This window comes from Antechinus flavipes, chromosome 4, assembly GCF_016432865.1.
Source record: "Antechinus flavipes isolate AdamAnt ecotype Samford, QLD, Australia chromosome 4, AdamAnt_v2, whole genome shotgun sequence".
NCBI classification, from domain to species: domain Eukaryota; kingdom Metazoa; phylum Chordata; class Mammalia; order Dasyuromorphia; family Dasyuridae; genus Antechinus; species Antechinus flavipes.
Genome location: NC_067401.1, coordinates 170,347,624 through 170,362,709, shown reverse-complemented (window position 1 = coordinate 170,362,709; position 15,086 = coordinate 170,347,624). Strand labels below are relative to the sequence as shown.

General features: G+C 35.3%; 1 protein-coding gene across 1 annotated transcript in view; it reads right to left on the bottom strand.

Moving 5' to 3' along the window:
* Positions 1 to 3,397: 3,397 nt before the first annotated feature.
* USP36 (ubiquitin specific peptidase 36) overlaps positions 3,398 to 15,086 on the bottom strand; it is a 37,733-nt gene continuing 26,044 nt past the window's right edge. Inside the window, exons 17-20 of the mRNA XM_051995472.1 lie at positions 13,078 to 13,179; positions 9,317 to 9,432; positions 8,976 to 9,128; positions 3,398 to 4,380 (exon numbers count right to left, since the gene is read on the bottom strand). Of these exons, the coding sequence (XP_051851432.1) occupies positions 8,997 to 9,128; positions 9,317 to 9,432; positions 13,078 to 13,179 (350 nt within the window). The 3' untranslated portion in view covers positions 3,398 to 4,380; positions 8,976 to 8,996. The remainder of the gene's footprint in view (positions 4,381 to 8,975; positions 9,129 to 9,316; positions 9,433 to 13,077; positions 13,180 to 15,086) is intronic.

Below are 15,086 nucleotides of genomic sequence, written 5' to 3'. Positions count from 1 at the left end.
GAGGCTTGTAATGAAATGGCTAGTGAGAGAAAACACGGCGCTTACACAGCTGTGTGCCTCCTCTGCCATCTTGGCCAGAAGTCTCCATTCTATTTTCAATGTAGTCATTGACTTCCATGCACAAATGGTCCTTGAACGGCTTGTTTATTGCAATATCAAGGGTGTGGAGATAGGCAGTCATTCCTGCAGGAATCATTACTTGATCTATTCTTCTCTCTGCAAGAAGTTCTTCATTTCTTTAGTGCGGTGAGTGCTGGCTGACTTCTTTTATCCTCCATCATGCCCCCTCACTCCCGCTTACATACCGGGTTTTTATGTTGTCCTGGCTCAGCTTTCCTCCGTGGCACTGCTCTCAATGGTGTCAGCAAGCAAATCACTGGGGAAGAACAGGATGACACGCTCACTGCTGCAGCTGATTGGATGCAGCTCGGAGCGCGGCGTGCATTTCACCAGGGGGGGAGTGGGGGACAGTGCATACAGAGGGTACCATAATGTAGCGTGTAGTGCAGAGGATCACCTTCACTACAGTAGCAATCTCAATAGGGCTTATTTTAGGGGGAGGGGTTATTTTAGAGGAATCTTACACAGTAAGGGGAGGGCTTATTTTCGGGATAGGTCTTATCAGGGAAACACGGTAACTACCACAAGGCCTGGGATCCATAGTTGGTACTCAATAGTTGTTACAGATTTTGATTGACAATTCATCAAAACTTCTTCCAGGCCACAATACAAAGGAAATGTCATATGACTAGAGGACCAAAAGTGAGGTCAACTTTAACCTATATGCTTACAAGGCAGAATAGGAAATTTAAATCTAAAAGAAGTCCTACATCTCAAAATCAACAAGTTTAATGTTCAATAATACAATCCTCAATCTCCTTAAGTTTCTCTATTTGTGTCTATGGCTCTATCATTTCCTCAAAAAATCAGATGTTAAATTTCAGGCCTGTATGTCTTTTTCTTTTCCATATCTAATCAATTATCTCTGGAATTATGTGATTAGTCCTGCCTCAAATTTCTGGGATATTGCTTAGATCTTCTCTTTATCCTTATTTAAAGTTATTTGGATTATAGTTATTTATCTGTATTGTCCCACTGAATTACTTCTTCTGTACTTCATCTTGGAATGGAGGTGATCCTATGCTCTGAAATAGCTTTGTTTACATATCACCAAGAATATATCTAAAGATCTTCCTAAATGACTTTAGAAAACCTTAGGTAGGACACTAAAAGAAAATAATTGCTAGTATTATTGCCATAAGATACTGTAGCATGGGGTAATTCCAGCCAATTGTAGTGGTTTTAAGTACCCATAAAGATGAAATCACGACTCTTTTCCCATTTTATATCATCTCTCTCCCATAAAACAAATTTTAGGTGTAGAAGAGATTATGTTTTAGCGTCATTCCTTTTTTATTTCATCAGCACACTGAAGGTCTTGATGTTTGTTGAATTACTGTTGACTTTTGCATACATTCATACTAATTTTGAAGTCTGATAGCTTCATTACTATTTCATTCTGTAAAAAAAATTGATCATTTAGTGTAACATACTATTTCTTACTCATTTATCTCCATACTGATTCTAATTTTCCAGTATTAAATTATATTAACTTTTATTTTCAAATTCTTTGGTACTAATTTTAAATCTACCATTATAAAAAAGTTTATCTTCTTCAAATTATCAAAAGTTTCTATTTACTTCTCATTTTTAAAGAGGTATATCACCTTGAGCTCTGTTCTGAATGATTCTAGCCATACAAAGATTTCTGAAGTCTGTAATTCATTCAGTGGCCATCGGGATGGTTATATTTTCTTGAAAATGGAACATTTTATTCTAAATGGGAAAAAAATTCACCAAGACACTAACAAAACTCACAAAAATTCATTATTTTATTGCACCATGATCTTGGCAATATCTGAGGCTACCGAGCACCCATCAGCAGGAGGTGCAAAATACAAGATGACATTTCTATCCACACACATACATTAGAGAATATACAACCATTAAATATAAGACTTTAAAAATTGTCAAAATGGAGTCCAGGTTAATAAAACAAGCTCATCAATGGTAATTCATTTTGAGTGATATTATACTTGATCACTCAAAGAAGATAGTCTTTACAGTACAGATCTTATACTATCTATCCCAACTTATCTCTTAAATGCAAAGTTAAATAAAATCCACATTCTAAATCAATTGAATGACTGCTATTATAAAAGTTATATATATATATATATATATATATACACATATATATGTATATATGTTTGTATGTATATTTATAGATATGTATATATGTACACGTCACCCTAGAGTTTGTATATGAAATTATTTCTGGGCACTATCCCTTCCCTCTCCCAATTTGTTTAATCATGTTTTATAAAAGGAAATGGCTAGTCTATATTTGGACAATGATAAAATGCTTTGGAAAGTCATATATATGTGTGTGTGTGTGTGTGTGTGTGTGTGTGTGTGTACACACACACACACACACACACACACATATATTCAAAGACTGTATGGGGAAAAGATGTCATAATTATAATATGGAAGGGATATATGAGGGGGTTTAGGAGTAGAGAATGAGGTAAAGGAGAAAAAAATAAAGAGGATATTATGCCAGTAGAATACTCAAATTTTCTTTTTCAACTATGGGGCATTAGAGAGAAATAGCTTGAGATATTCTGTAAAAAAGTAAATTTCAACATAAAGAAAAAGCTGTTGCTTCTTCTCCATCATGGCAATAGATAATTAAACTACATAACACTGATGACTGTGTCTTCTTTTCATAAGAATGAAGTATAAATCAATATTCAGAAATAAGCACTCTGAGAGAAGAGCAAAAAATTTTCTAATAATCATTAGCAAACCCTACAATTCTGTTTTCTCAAGATCTGAAATAACTGATGAGAATAGACCATATGTATTGTTATTCTCAAACAGTGTTCTGCAAATAGTAGCTGCTTAATAAATGATTGTTGAATGAATCAGCCCATTAAAAAATAAAGGTCTAGACAATGCTGTTAATTTCTCCAAAACAGGTTCTATCCACACATTCAATATTAAAACACCAACAAAGGCAATAGCAGAGTGTGATGCAAAGTTAAATTAAGAAGAAAGTGGCACAAATATAAATAACAATAGGTCCCATGCAAAAGAATCACTTGTTGGAATGAATTTAAGCCACATAGATTTTCCATTTGATACTCAATGTGAAATTTCTATCACCTTTCCTCTTCCTTCCTATAATGGAAGTTTTCTTAAAATGTCAAATAAAGTGAATTTTTCATACTTCTCAAACTGTTAATATTGAAGGCACAGTAAATAATATTGGGTATCATTTAAACCAAGGTCTTCTATAAAGAGTATCAAAATGGGTGTGCACTACAAAAAAAGGGCAAAAGAAATATAGGTTAACCACTGGCCTGGTAATAAGTACATTTTCTTATACCAAATATCAAAGTAAAAGAGAAGAATTTCACCCCCAAGACCACCACCTCAATGGGTCATTGCAGCTGTAAGGTAAACTATATCACAGTCACACTGGAGCAAGAAAAATAGCATACTTAGAAGCAAAGGGCAGATAATTCCAGCTCATTACAAGCTCAGATTACAGAAAATCAGTTTTTTACTCTATAAAGATATCAATAGCAGCAATTTTCAAGGAAAAAGAGAAATATTAACCGAAGCCTCCATTTCAAAGGAGAAATACTGCAGTAGTCCTGCTTACTGCATCAAGATGGACAGGAGAGGCACAGACCAATCACTCAGGTTCAGAGAAATGCCAGCTCCACAACCAAAAATAAAGACAGGGAGCAGAAGCATATAAAATGCCAGCAGTTTTAGTACAGATGATTTTTCACCACGAAGGTTACCAAATTTCAGGTGTGTCCCCTCCTTAAAGTTCCTGACTGTAGGTTTCCTTTAAGATACAATGGGAGGAAATGCTAGTTTTCATGAAACTACCTGATCCGTCCCTTCATCTTGCATATTTTGGCTGGATTCAACATTTCTTTTGCTGTGGAAGAATCTGTCTTACATTCACTGAAGTAAACTGCATTCAGTTCAGTTCACACCCTGAGCCCACTAAACTGTCATCTCTGTAGTACTATCAGATTCTGAATTTTTCTACAATCCATTTTTGAAGTCACCAAAACTTTAAGCCTTAAAATCTTTCCTTTTTGTAAAATAAGGGTCCATAAGACTCTATTCCAGGATGATCTGTAAAGTAGTGGAGGGAGACTTTTCCTGCCAACGTAAGCTCACAATATAAATATCCTTGGAATAGCAGGGTTATTTAAGGTCCACAACATCTGTTCTTTATATCCAACAGAGAGGCAGCTACAGCTCACAGAGTGATACTTTTTTTCCTGGAAGCTGTGGAAGAAAGAATTAGTTGATAAATCAACAGACATTTATTAAGCTCCAACTATTAGGCATTATTAGGTACTAAAGATAAAAAGATAAAAGTGAGGCAGTCAAAGAGTTTAAAATCCACACATTCACAAATAATTAAATATACTATCAATATAAAATAGATACAAAACAAGTAGGGAGATTCAGGAAAAGCACTAACATCAGAATTATAGAAGACTTTTTAAAGGAGTTCCAAAAGAAGAAAGCAGGGCAGTCTCTAAAAAGACATGGAAATAGGGAACAGAATGTTTTATATATACATAGGGAGCAGCAAGTGGACCTCTTAGAATGAATGGCTGAATGCATTAATACTGTCCTATCAGCTTGGAAAGAGAATGGAGCTATAATGTAAAAAGCTTTAAAGGCCAAAGATAAAGGTAAAAAGGAGAATTCTGATTACATACAATTAAAATGTTCATACCAACAAAACCAAGATAAAATTAGGAGAGAAGCAAGTAAATGGGAAAAATCTTTGCGATATGATTCTATGTTGGAATCTTTACAAACTGCTAACTCATTAGAGTTGATAGATTATTGATCTGATCTTACAAGAAGATGTTTTGGGCCAGAACCTGAAACAAGGTACTAAGTAGAACTAATTAATACAAGGCTTGTGTTCACACCTTTACTCATTGGAGTTCACAAGTATGGGAGTTTCACAAAGTAAACTTTGTAACTTTGTGAATTCACACCTCCCTTGAAGCTCTTAGGGCCAGAGAGCACTCTGGGAGGAAACACATAATCCCACTCTCTTGTATCCCACAATTCCTCCCTCTTGTATAAAAGAAACAGACAGAAGCTCTCGGTCAGATTTCAGCGGAATTACGCCAGAAGCCCTCTCTCTGAGGCAAGAGAGATTCATTGGAATATTTTCCACTTGGCTGGCTGGTGGCGGAAGAAGAGTTTTCAGAGGAAGAAGCTACGAGTCAAGAGTTCAGTGGACAACCAGATTCATCTTCATCTCACACCACTGTGGTTGGTGGCTGGGCTCCTGCACGCCCCCCCACTGAGACCAAGCTGGTCTGAAAGACTCACCAGAAAGCTAGCCGAGCCCCAAGTGAAGGAGACAAGAGATTCATTCCATCTTTGTGCTGGCTGGAGGCTGAAGAAAGCAGAGGCAGAGGCTGAAGGACAAAACCTTTGGATTTGGAGACATTCGGAGGGCTCTAAGCTAACCAGGCTATATTAGAGACAATAAAAGATCTGAACTTTTATCACCTGGCTGCCTTTTGGGTGATTATAACTTTCAACTGCAACTAAGACTGCCTCCAAGAAAACCTCCCTCGAGAAACCTACCTTCTCCCTCAGAGAGAACTATTCTACTTATTTTAAAAGAAGATGATCACCACAATTCTATGATAAAATCTCATTTCTAAAATATATAGGGAACTAATTCAAATTTATAAAAGAGCTTTTTATTTCTTTTTGAGTTTGACAGCTTGTTCTAATTTATTAAAAATTAAGAAAATGCAAATTAAAACTCTAGGATTTCAATTCACTCTCTTCAGATTGGCAAAGTTGACAAAAAAGGAAAATGAGAAATGATGGAAGGACTTTGGGAAAACGAGCATATTAATGCAGATTGATTGAACTGGTCTACTCATTCTGAAAAACAATTTAGAACTGAATTAAAAAATCAAACTGTGCATATCCTTTGACCCAATAGCACCACTAGTAGTTCTCTACCCAAAAAAGATTAAATAAAAAGGAAAAGGATGCATATATACCAAAAAAAAAAATTATAATAGTTTTTTTTTTTTTTTTTAAGGTTAGCAAAGATTTGGAAACTGACAGGATGCCTATCAACCTGGGAACACTTGAACTAGTCATGGTACATGTATGTAATAGAACTCTACTGTCCTTTAAGAAATGATGACTAGAATGGTTATCAGAGAAACTAGAGAAGACTTAAGTGAAGTGGTCAGGGTGAAGTAAGTAGAACCAGAGGAGCAATTTATATGATAACAGCAATGCTGTAAAGACAAAATTTAGGAACTAATCAGCTTAATGACCAACCACAATTTCAGAAGACCTGGAACAAAACATGTTGTCTACCTCCTGATAGACAGGTAATGGACTTATAGTGCAGACTGAGACATAATTTTGGGACATGGCCAATGCAGGATTTTCTTTTGTTTAACTATACATTTATATGACAGGAGTTTTATTTTTCTTGCATGAGGGGGTAGGTGAGATGGAAAGAATATGGATCTGAAAATATAATAAAATTGAATTTTTAAAAATTCAGACAAGAGCCTGTATATTATCTTCAAAGGGAGTCAGTGAAGCTTCTTGATTTGGGAAATAATATGTTCAGACCTATATTCCAGGCATCAGTTTGGTAGTTGTTTGGAAAACAGAGAGATTGGACAATGCTGGGAGGCCAATTAGATGATTACTCTTGTCACTTGATTTGAGGTGACAAGGGCCTAAATCAAAGTGGCTGAATATAGATTTTTTAAAAGTTGAAAAAAGAGATGCTGAGGACAAGAAATAGTCAAAACATGGCAATTGACAGGATACTAGAGAAGGAAAAAGTTAAGTGTTGATATACAGTCAAGTGTGATTCAATTCCCTCATAGTCATCAGATGGACAAAAATGACAAAGATAAATGTTAAGGATGCTGAAAGAGAGCAGAAACATTATGTCATGTTGTTGGAACTAAAAAGTGATCCAAACCATTTTAAAGTGAAACGTGAATCTGAGGCTCCCAAATCACTAAAACAAGTATGATATCACATATGCCTAAGAGGTCAAATAGAGAGAGGGAGAAGACCTATAAAATATTAATAAGAACTAACATTTAAATAATGCTTTAAAGTTACAAAGTGTTTTATGGATAGCATGAAATGTACAAAAATATTTATGGAAGCATTTCTGTGCTGTAACAAATAACTATCATTATACCAGGAGAAATGACAAATTGAGTAGTTCCGAAAAATCTGATAAAATATTTAAGAAGTGATGCAGAAGAATATGTGTAGAATTAAAAGACCAGTTTGCATGAAAGGTCACATGAAAGGCAACAGATTTTTGACGGATGCAGAGACCAATCATAACTTCAGAAACAGAATAGTGAAACCTTACACCAATCTCTTGGAAGAGAAGGGATAGAGTACAGGTTCAGAATGAGGCACATCTTCATATATGGCCAATATGTTGATTTGTATTGCCTGACTATATTGCCAATTTGTATTGCTCATTTGCTATAAGGAAGGACTTCTATGTGGTATGAGGGATGGGAGTTAGCAAGCTGTATAGAGGAGCAAAACACAAAGAGCATTAACCCAAAATTTAAGAACATGAAGAACAAAGAATTCAGAAAGTGACATAAAACAGGTTAATTTAAGGTTAATTCTATTAGGATGTTAAATTTAATATATAATTTTTTGAAAAGAAATAAACTGTACCTAACAGAAGTTAACAGTTTCTTATATAAACCTATTTTTTGTTAATTGTATCAATTGAAATGTTAATGTTTATGACTGTTAAGTTCATAACAAGGAAAAAAAAATTTATGGTAGTGCCACTGACACAAACAATAAAGTTGGGGGCGGATCCTATTTTGGGGTCTATAGAACACCTAAACTGAGATATACAACAAGTAGTTAAGGGATATGGAGCTCAAATTCAGGAAAGAAATGAAGGTTAGAAATGTAAATTTGGGAGTTACTTGCATAGAGATACCTGAAATTATGGGAAATTACAAGTTCACTGAGAAAAGAGATCAAGACAGAACCCTGGGATGGGATTTATTTATTGATGAGATATGAATAATGACCTTAACAAAGAAAAGAACCAAGATAGAGCAACATCATGAAAACCTGGGAAAACCTACTCAGAATGGGGAGTGATGGTGGTCAGTGGCAAATGTTGCAGAGAGATCAAGAAATATCAAAACAGATAAAAGAACATAGATTTAGCAATACAGGAATCATAAGTGACCTTGTAGAATGCAGTTTCAGTCAAGTAATGAAAGCAAAAGCTAGATTTCAAGGGGTTGAGGAGTGAATGATGAGAAAGTGGAAGGAACGAGTATACTCATTTAGCTATGAAATGTAGGAAAAACTATAGATTGACAGAGTTTGACGGGATGCTCCAAGAAGATTTTATAAGGATGGGGAGATATGGGCATGTTTGAGAGTAGCAGGGGAGGAGCTACTGGATTAGGAAGTATCAAGAATTAGGGAGAGATAGCCAATCAACCAAGAGGCAAGGTGTCAAAGAAAAAGAGAAGGGAGATAAGTCTCCCTTAAGGCTAGGGATAGGGAGGGATGCTGCTGAAGTGATTTGAAGTGTGGAACTGGGAAAGAAAAGGAGTTCCAGAAGGATGTCTCAATGTTTGCAAGTTAAGTAGGAGAAGAGGTCCCACAGTAGATGGCAGCTTACATTAAAGCTATTAAATTGCAACACTTCATTTCATCTTTCTTCTACTCTGTCAACAAATAGAACAAATATGCATTTCAACAGTGAAGAATAAAACAAGATCCTTTCTTTAAGTTGCTAGTGCTGACATTCAAAAATAATCTTAGTTTCTAAGATATTTCAATCTTACCTTTCTTAGTAGCAGCAGGGTTCAGCGGCGGTAGCTGAGGCTTGTAACCTTAGCTGGATGGGTTACAGACCAAAAGTTCCGCCTGCTCTGAAGTTTCTGGAAGGCATTGAAGTTTCTTTTCTTCTCTCGTTTAAACTTCTTTATTTTCTTTTCCTAAAAGATACAAAAGTCAAAAATCTCACAAAACAGTCATCAAATGCTATCAAGTTTTCATTAAACTAATTTCAAGTTCCCCTGCCACAAATTTTGACTTAGCTTCATTATATTCACCAAAAAACATAGCACTTTGAATATATTTTTTAATATACATCATCAGATCCATATTCCTAGTCATGTCTTACCTTCCCAGAGTCAAATTCTTTGTCCCAATCATCAATCACTGTCTCATTCTGGGCCAGTCTACTATACTGAATAGCATCCTGGCTGATGGCTGACACCTCACCATCCCAAGTCAAAACTACAAAACAGAGATACAATTGTTAATACTTAGGCAGGTTTAGCTAACTCAAAAAGCTAAATTTCTAATTTACCAAGTGACATGATGAACTATACTTATCATTTGCTATTAAAAGTGCTTTTTTTTCAGCAGCAATTGGCTCATCTAATTCTTTTGGGAAGTCCATTTAGTTAGTAACAGCAACAGACCCTAGCAGAAGAGATGATAGAAGCCAGATTCTATCTCTATTTCCTTTTCCTGAATACAATGTTCACACCTTTTTTGCTGAGGGGAAGAGGATAGATGACACTAAATAGAGAAGCTCTTTTAAAGCTTGCTAAGTAAGTTTTTACACTGAGAAAGAACTGATTGCTAACTTTGGAATGTTCTTTGGAATAGATATTAATGGTACAAAAGAGACCAATTGTTTTAAAGAGTGTGTCCAGGGCAGAAAAAATTAGTCTCCTGCAACTATTCTCAAAAAGCTATCAAACTGTGCATACCCTTTGACCCTGCAGTGTTACTACTGGGCTTATATCCCAAAGAGATTTTAAAGAAGGGAAAAGGGCCTGTATGTGCAAGAATGTTTGTGGCAGCCCTGTTTGTAGTGGCCAGAAACTGGAAACTGAGTGGATGCCCATCAATTGGAGAATGGATGAATAAACCGTGGTATATGAATATTATGAAATATTATTGTTCGGTAAGAAATGACCAGCAGGATGATTTCAGAAAGGCCTGAAGAGACTTACATGAACTGATGCTGAGTGAAATGAGCAGGACCAAGAGATCATTATATACTTCAACAACAATACTATATGATGATCAATTCTGATGAACGTGGCCATTTCCAGCAAAGAGATGAACCAAATCAGTTTCAATAGAATAGTAATGAATTAAACCAGCTACACTCAGTGAAAGAACTCTAGGAAATGACTAAGAACCACTACACAGAATTTCCAATCCCTCTATTTTTGTCCGTCTGCATGTTTGATTTCCTTCACAGGCTAATTGTACACTATTTCAAAGTCTGATTCTTTTTGTACTGCAAAATAACTGTTTGGACATATATACTTATATTGTATTTAATTTATACTTTAACATATTTAACAAGTATTGGTCAACCTGCCATCTAGGGGAGGGGATGGGGGAAGGAGGGGAAAAATTGGAACAAAAGGTTTGGCAATTGTCAATGCTGTAAAATTACCCATGCATATAACTTGTAAATAAAAAGCTATAATAATAATAAAAAATAATTAGTCTCCTGCAGTTTGATGAAACAGAAAGACGATGCCTTAGGCCCTCTGGTAGACTCTGCATCTGATGTCCCAATGGGCTAAAATTGTCTGAGGTAAATAACGCTGCTATGGAAGCCTCTGCTGTTATCAAGGTCAAATAATTATTACTATTCCCATTTTGCTTTTCATTCCCTTTCTTGAAGACCTATTTAAAGAAGTTGAGTCTCTAAAAGTAATATTAATTAATACTACTTTGAAATTGACCTCATATATTCATATGCTAAGACGAAGTGGTATACATACTGATATGAAAGTGTGTTAATGCACAAGCACTTACCTCCTCAAAACACTGAAACTATAAGGAGGCGGTTTTAATGAGCATTCATGAATGACAAACCCACAGTTGGGTACTGAATTTGTCCCAGATAAAATTACTCTCTCTCAGTGCTCTTGGCAACATTCTAAGATTCTAAGTTACAGAAAAAATCCTGATCTGAATTGGTAGAGGGAGTCTCCTCACCTGGGAGTTTCCTATATCAATGAAATCATAGGTCCAGTTACTATCCTCGTTCACAGGTAGAACATACAATAGTAGAACTAGATAAATAATGCAACGAAGGGAAGTGAAGACCCTTTTATAGTCCTATCCACTACTGTAGATGGATATACAGGGAGGGAACTAATAGAAAACTAAAGTGAGAGATATAGAACTGTTAGTCAACCAACTATATATATGAACATCTACTGTATGTCAGACACTGTACTAAGTACTGGGGATACAAAGGCAAAGACAAAAATAAAAAACTCAAATCAATCAGTCTCTCTTTTTAAGTTCAAAGTCTAATGGGGGAGACAACTTACAAACAACTGTACACACATACATAATACAACAGAATAAAATTCAACAAGATAAATACAAGATAAATTGGAGTTAATCAACAGAGGAAAGACACTAATATTAGGGTAGACCAAGAAAAGTCTCTTTTAGAAGGAAGGACCTAAGTTGAGACTTGAAAGCTAAGCAAGTCAAAAAGGAGAAGAAGAAGTAAAGTATTCTAAGCATTAAGATACAGGCTGTGAAAAAGGCATACGATATGGAGCCCTGAATTCAAAAAATAGTAAAAAGGCCAATGACTTTGTATCGTAGAACATGTGGAAGGGGAATAAGACTGGAAAAGTAGGAAGAGGCCAGGTTTTTAAAAGCTTTAATTGTCAAAGAAGATTTGTATCTGAACCTAGAGGTTAACAGGGAGCCACTAGAATTTAAAGAAAAGGGTCTTGAATGACATGGTCAGACCTACATCATAGTGGAGGAATGAAAAATGGACTGGAAGTCAGGTACTGTGCTAATTACTAGGGATGCCAACAAAAGTAAAAACCTTCTCAAGAAGATCACAAGGAGACAAGATGCAAACGTGAATGAAAGAGATACAGAAAAAATTGCGGGTAGTCACAGAGATAAAAAATTAGCATGAAGGGAATTGGGAAGATAGGAAAGCTAAGGGACCGAGATGAAGATGGGGAGAATTCCAGGAATAGAATTTTCTAATTTTAATTTTCTCTTCTATTCCTTCATTGGCAACCAATTAAGGAAATGAACGATGTTCTTAGTCCCATTATCCCAGAAGCAATGACTGAATGAAAAGAAGTTTCTCAATATAGAATTTGCTTCTGTATTGTTAAATTTAACTATGTAAGGTCTGTGTGTATGGTTCTGTACCTCTTTCTTATCTCTGACCTGTTGGTTAAGAAAGGCTTCAGGCCAACTGTATATGATTCTTCCTAGTTGTCTTGGGGCTAGCCTATTGAGGGGGCAGATTGTGAGTGGTCAAGGTTTGAGCTGTTTATCTAATAAGCTATATCTATGGTCTAGTCATGATATCCTACTGCTGACTTAGAAATTGTCATTTTCCTTTCTGACTGTGAATTCAGAGGTTACAAACTCGTATCATTCATTTGAGCAGAATCCCTTCCTTTGAGGTGACCAGACCCTGCATTTGGCTTTATGCATGAGCAATTGAAAAAGCTTGGTGTAAAGGTACTGCAAAAGTTGTGGGAGAAAACACGCTTTCTCTTGCATGGATAGTACTGCTAGGATAGAATTCTGGGCCTGCATTTAGGAAGCCCTGAGTTTAAATCCTGCCTTAGACACTTATTAGCTATATAATCCTGTCCAGTCACTGTAAAATGGGGAAAACAGGACCTATGTCCCAGGGTAGTTGTGAGGATCAAAAGATATTTGTAAAGCATTTAATCCAAAGTCTATCACATAGTATATACTTAATAAACATTCCCTCAATTTCCCAAAATCACCTAGCAAAATACTCATTTGTATGTCATATGTCATTTTCCTCCTTTTTTTGTTCTACTTGACCTGATGATCACAATCTCATTCATTTATTTCCCCCACTATTACTCTTAAAGGCAGTACCTTTTTTCCCATAAGCTTTATCAGATGAATACTTGAGCAATTCCTGGACTACATTAGATTCTTTCTCTTTATTCCAGAGCTGAAAAGGAGCCTGTTTCTTCTCTGTAATCAGAATAAACAGTTATATTTACAGACATCTTTATGTTAAATCATTAAGGACACAGTCAATTTTATGTTTAAAATAAATTTCATTGACACTTTTTTCTTTACATCACATTCATAAAAAAATACTTCTTCCCCCAATGCAACTCTCCCTTGTAACAAAGTTAAGGAAAAATGCCCAATGTGGTGACCAATCTGATGATATATACAAAATTCTGTCTTATTAGTCACTCCCTCTCCCCTCTGAGGTGAGGCATAAGGGATATATCATCTTTTATCTAGGACCACCACTGGCTTTCTAGTTACCCAGAATTTGGCTTCCCTTTAATGGTTATTTTAATGTATATTGCTTGCTAACTACATATATTTTTCTTTTGATTTTATTTATTTTTCACTGAATCAATTCTTAAGAATCTTCTCACATTCCTCCAAATTCTTCATTTGAGAGGCTGGCATTTCAAAATGAATAAAGCACTGAAACTGGCAGTTGGGAAGATCTATGTTCAAATTCCACCTGAGATACTTACTAGCTATATAACCTTACGCAAGTCAATTAATCTCTCTGAACTTGTTTCTTCATCTGTAAAATGGGGATAATAGGGCTGTTATAATATCAAATAAATATGTTAAGAATTTTTGAAATATTAGAGTGCTACACAAACATAAACCGTTATCCTCTATTTTTTTACTACACAATTCTACTGAATTTCATTTATAAAGCAAAGCTTTTTCAGCCATTTCATCAATTAACAAGCACCCAGTTCATTTCACCTTTTTATTTTTGAGAGAATAATATTTTAAATCTTAAGTGATGCTGTTTCTTCCTGTCAAGGATTGAGAACAGTGAGCAAAATTAACCCACTTAAAGCTAAATTGGGAGAACAAATTTCATGATGACCACAACAGTACAAAAGAAAACAACACTGGAGAAGTTCATTATTTTGGTCAATGAAGAGATCAAACATGACTGCAGAGGAGAGCCAGTAAAGAAGTACAGAATGAGGCATCAAACTACAGGTATGGCCCACCTAATGATTTTTTTAACTGTATTTACTTGTTACAAGGGATGGCTCTATTGGTGGGATTTGTCAATGGAAAGTAATAATAATGAAGAAATAGTATCAATAAAACAATTTAAGAAGAAAAAAGTTAACATTTACAACTAACAGAAAAGGCAATTATCTGAAATTCTTGGAAAAGACAAAGCGAATCATTAATGTGAATCATATACTTTGTGCAAAAATAGAATAGTAAGAAGAGAAGGAATATATTCTTCAAAAAGGATATACTTGCATAATTTGAGGTCAAAGTTGAAAAAAAAAAGTAAACAAGGTGTTTTTTTTTTTTTTTTAACAAACAGTTAATAACCAGGAGGGAAAAGGAGCCAAGTCATGAAATGTAAATCAAAATCATCCTGAGGTTTGCCCTTGCATGTTATGAAAGTTGGCAAAGATGAAACAAGTCAAATTTGGTGAAGTCATGCTTGGTGGAATTCTGATTTAGTCTTATCTATTCTGGAAAGCAATATGGAATTACAAAAATAAAGTGACTGAAATATCCACACCCTTTGACCCAGAGCTACTATGACCTCCACAGAGGTCACAAACAAAAAAGAAAATCTCAATCTCTCTCTCAATTATACACACACACACACACACACACACACACACACACCTCACCACATTTATAGTAGCACTCTTTATGGTAGCAAAGAATTGGAAACAAAGTAGATGCCCATTGACTAGGAATGGTTAAATAAACTGGAGTATAAAAATGTAATGGAATATCACTATGCTATAGGAAAACTGACTATAATGAATATAGAAATGAAATATAGTATGGAAATGAACTGACACAATGATTCTAACAATGTAAATGTACAGATGAATAACTATTTATGGTTATGG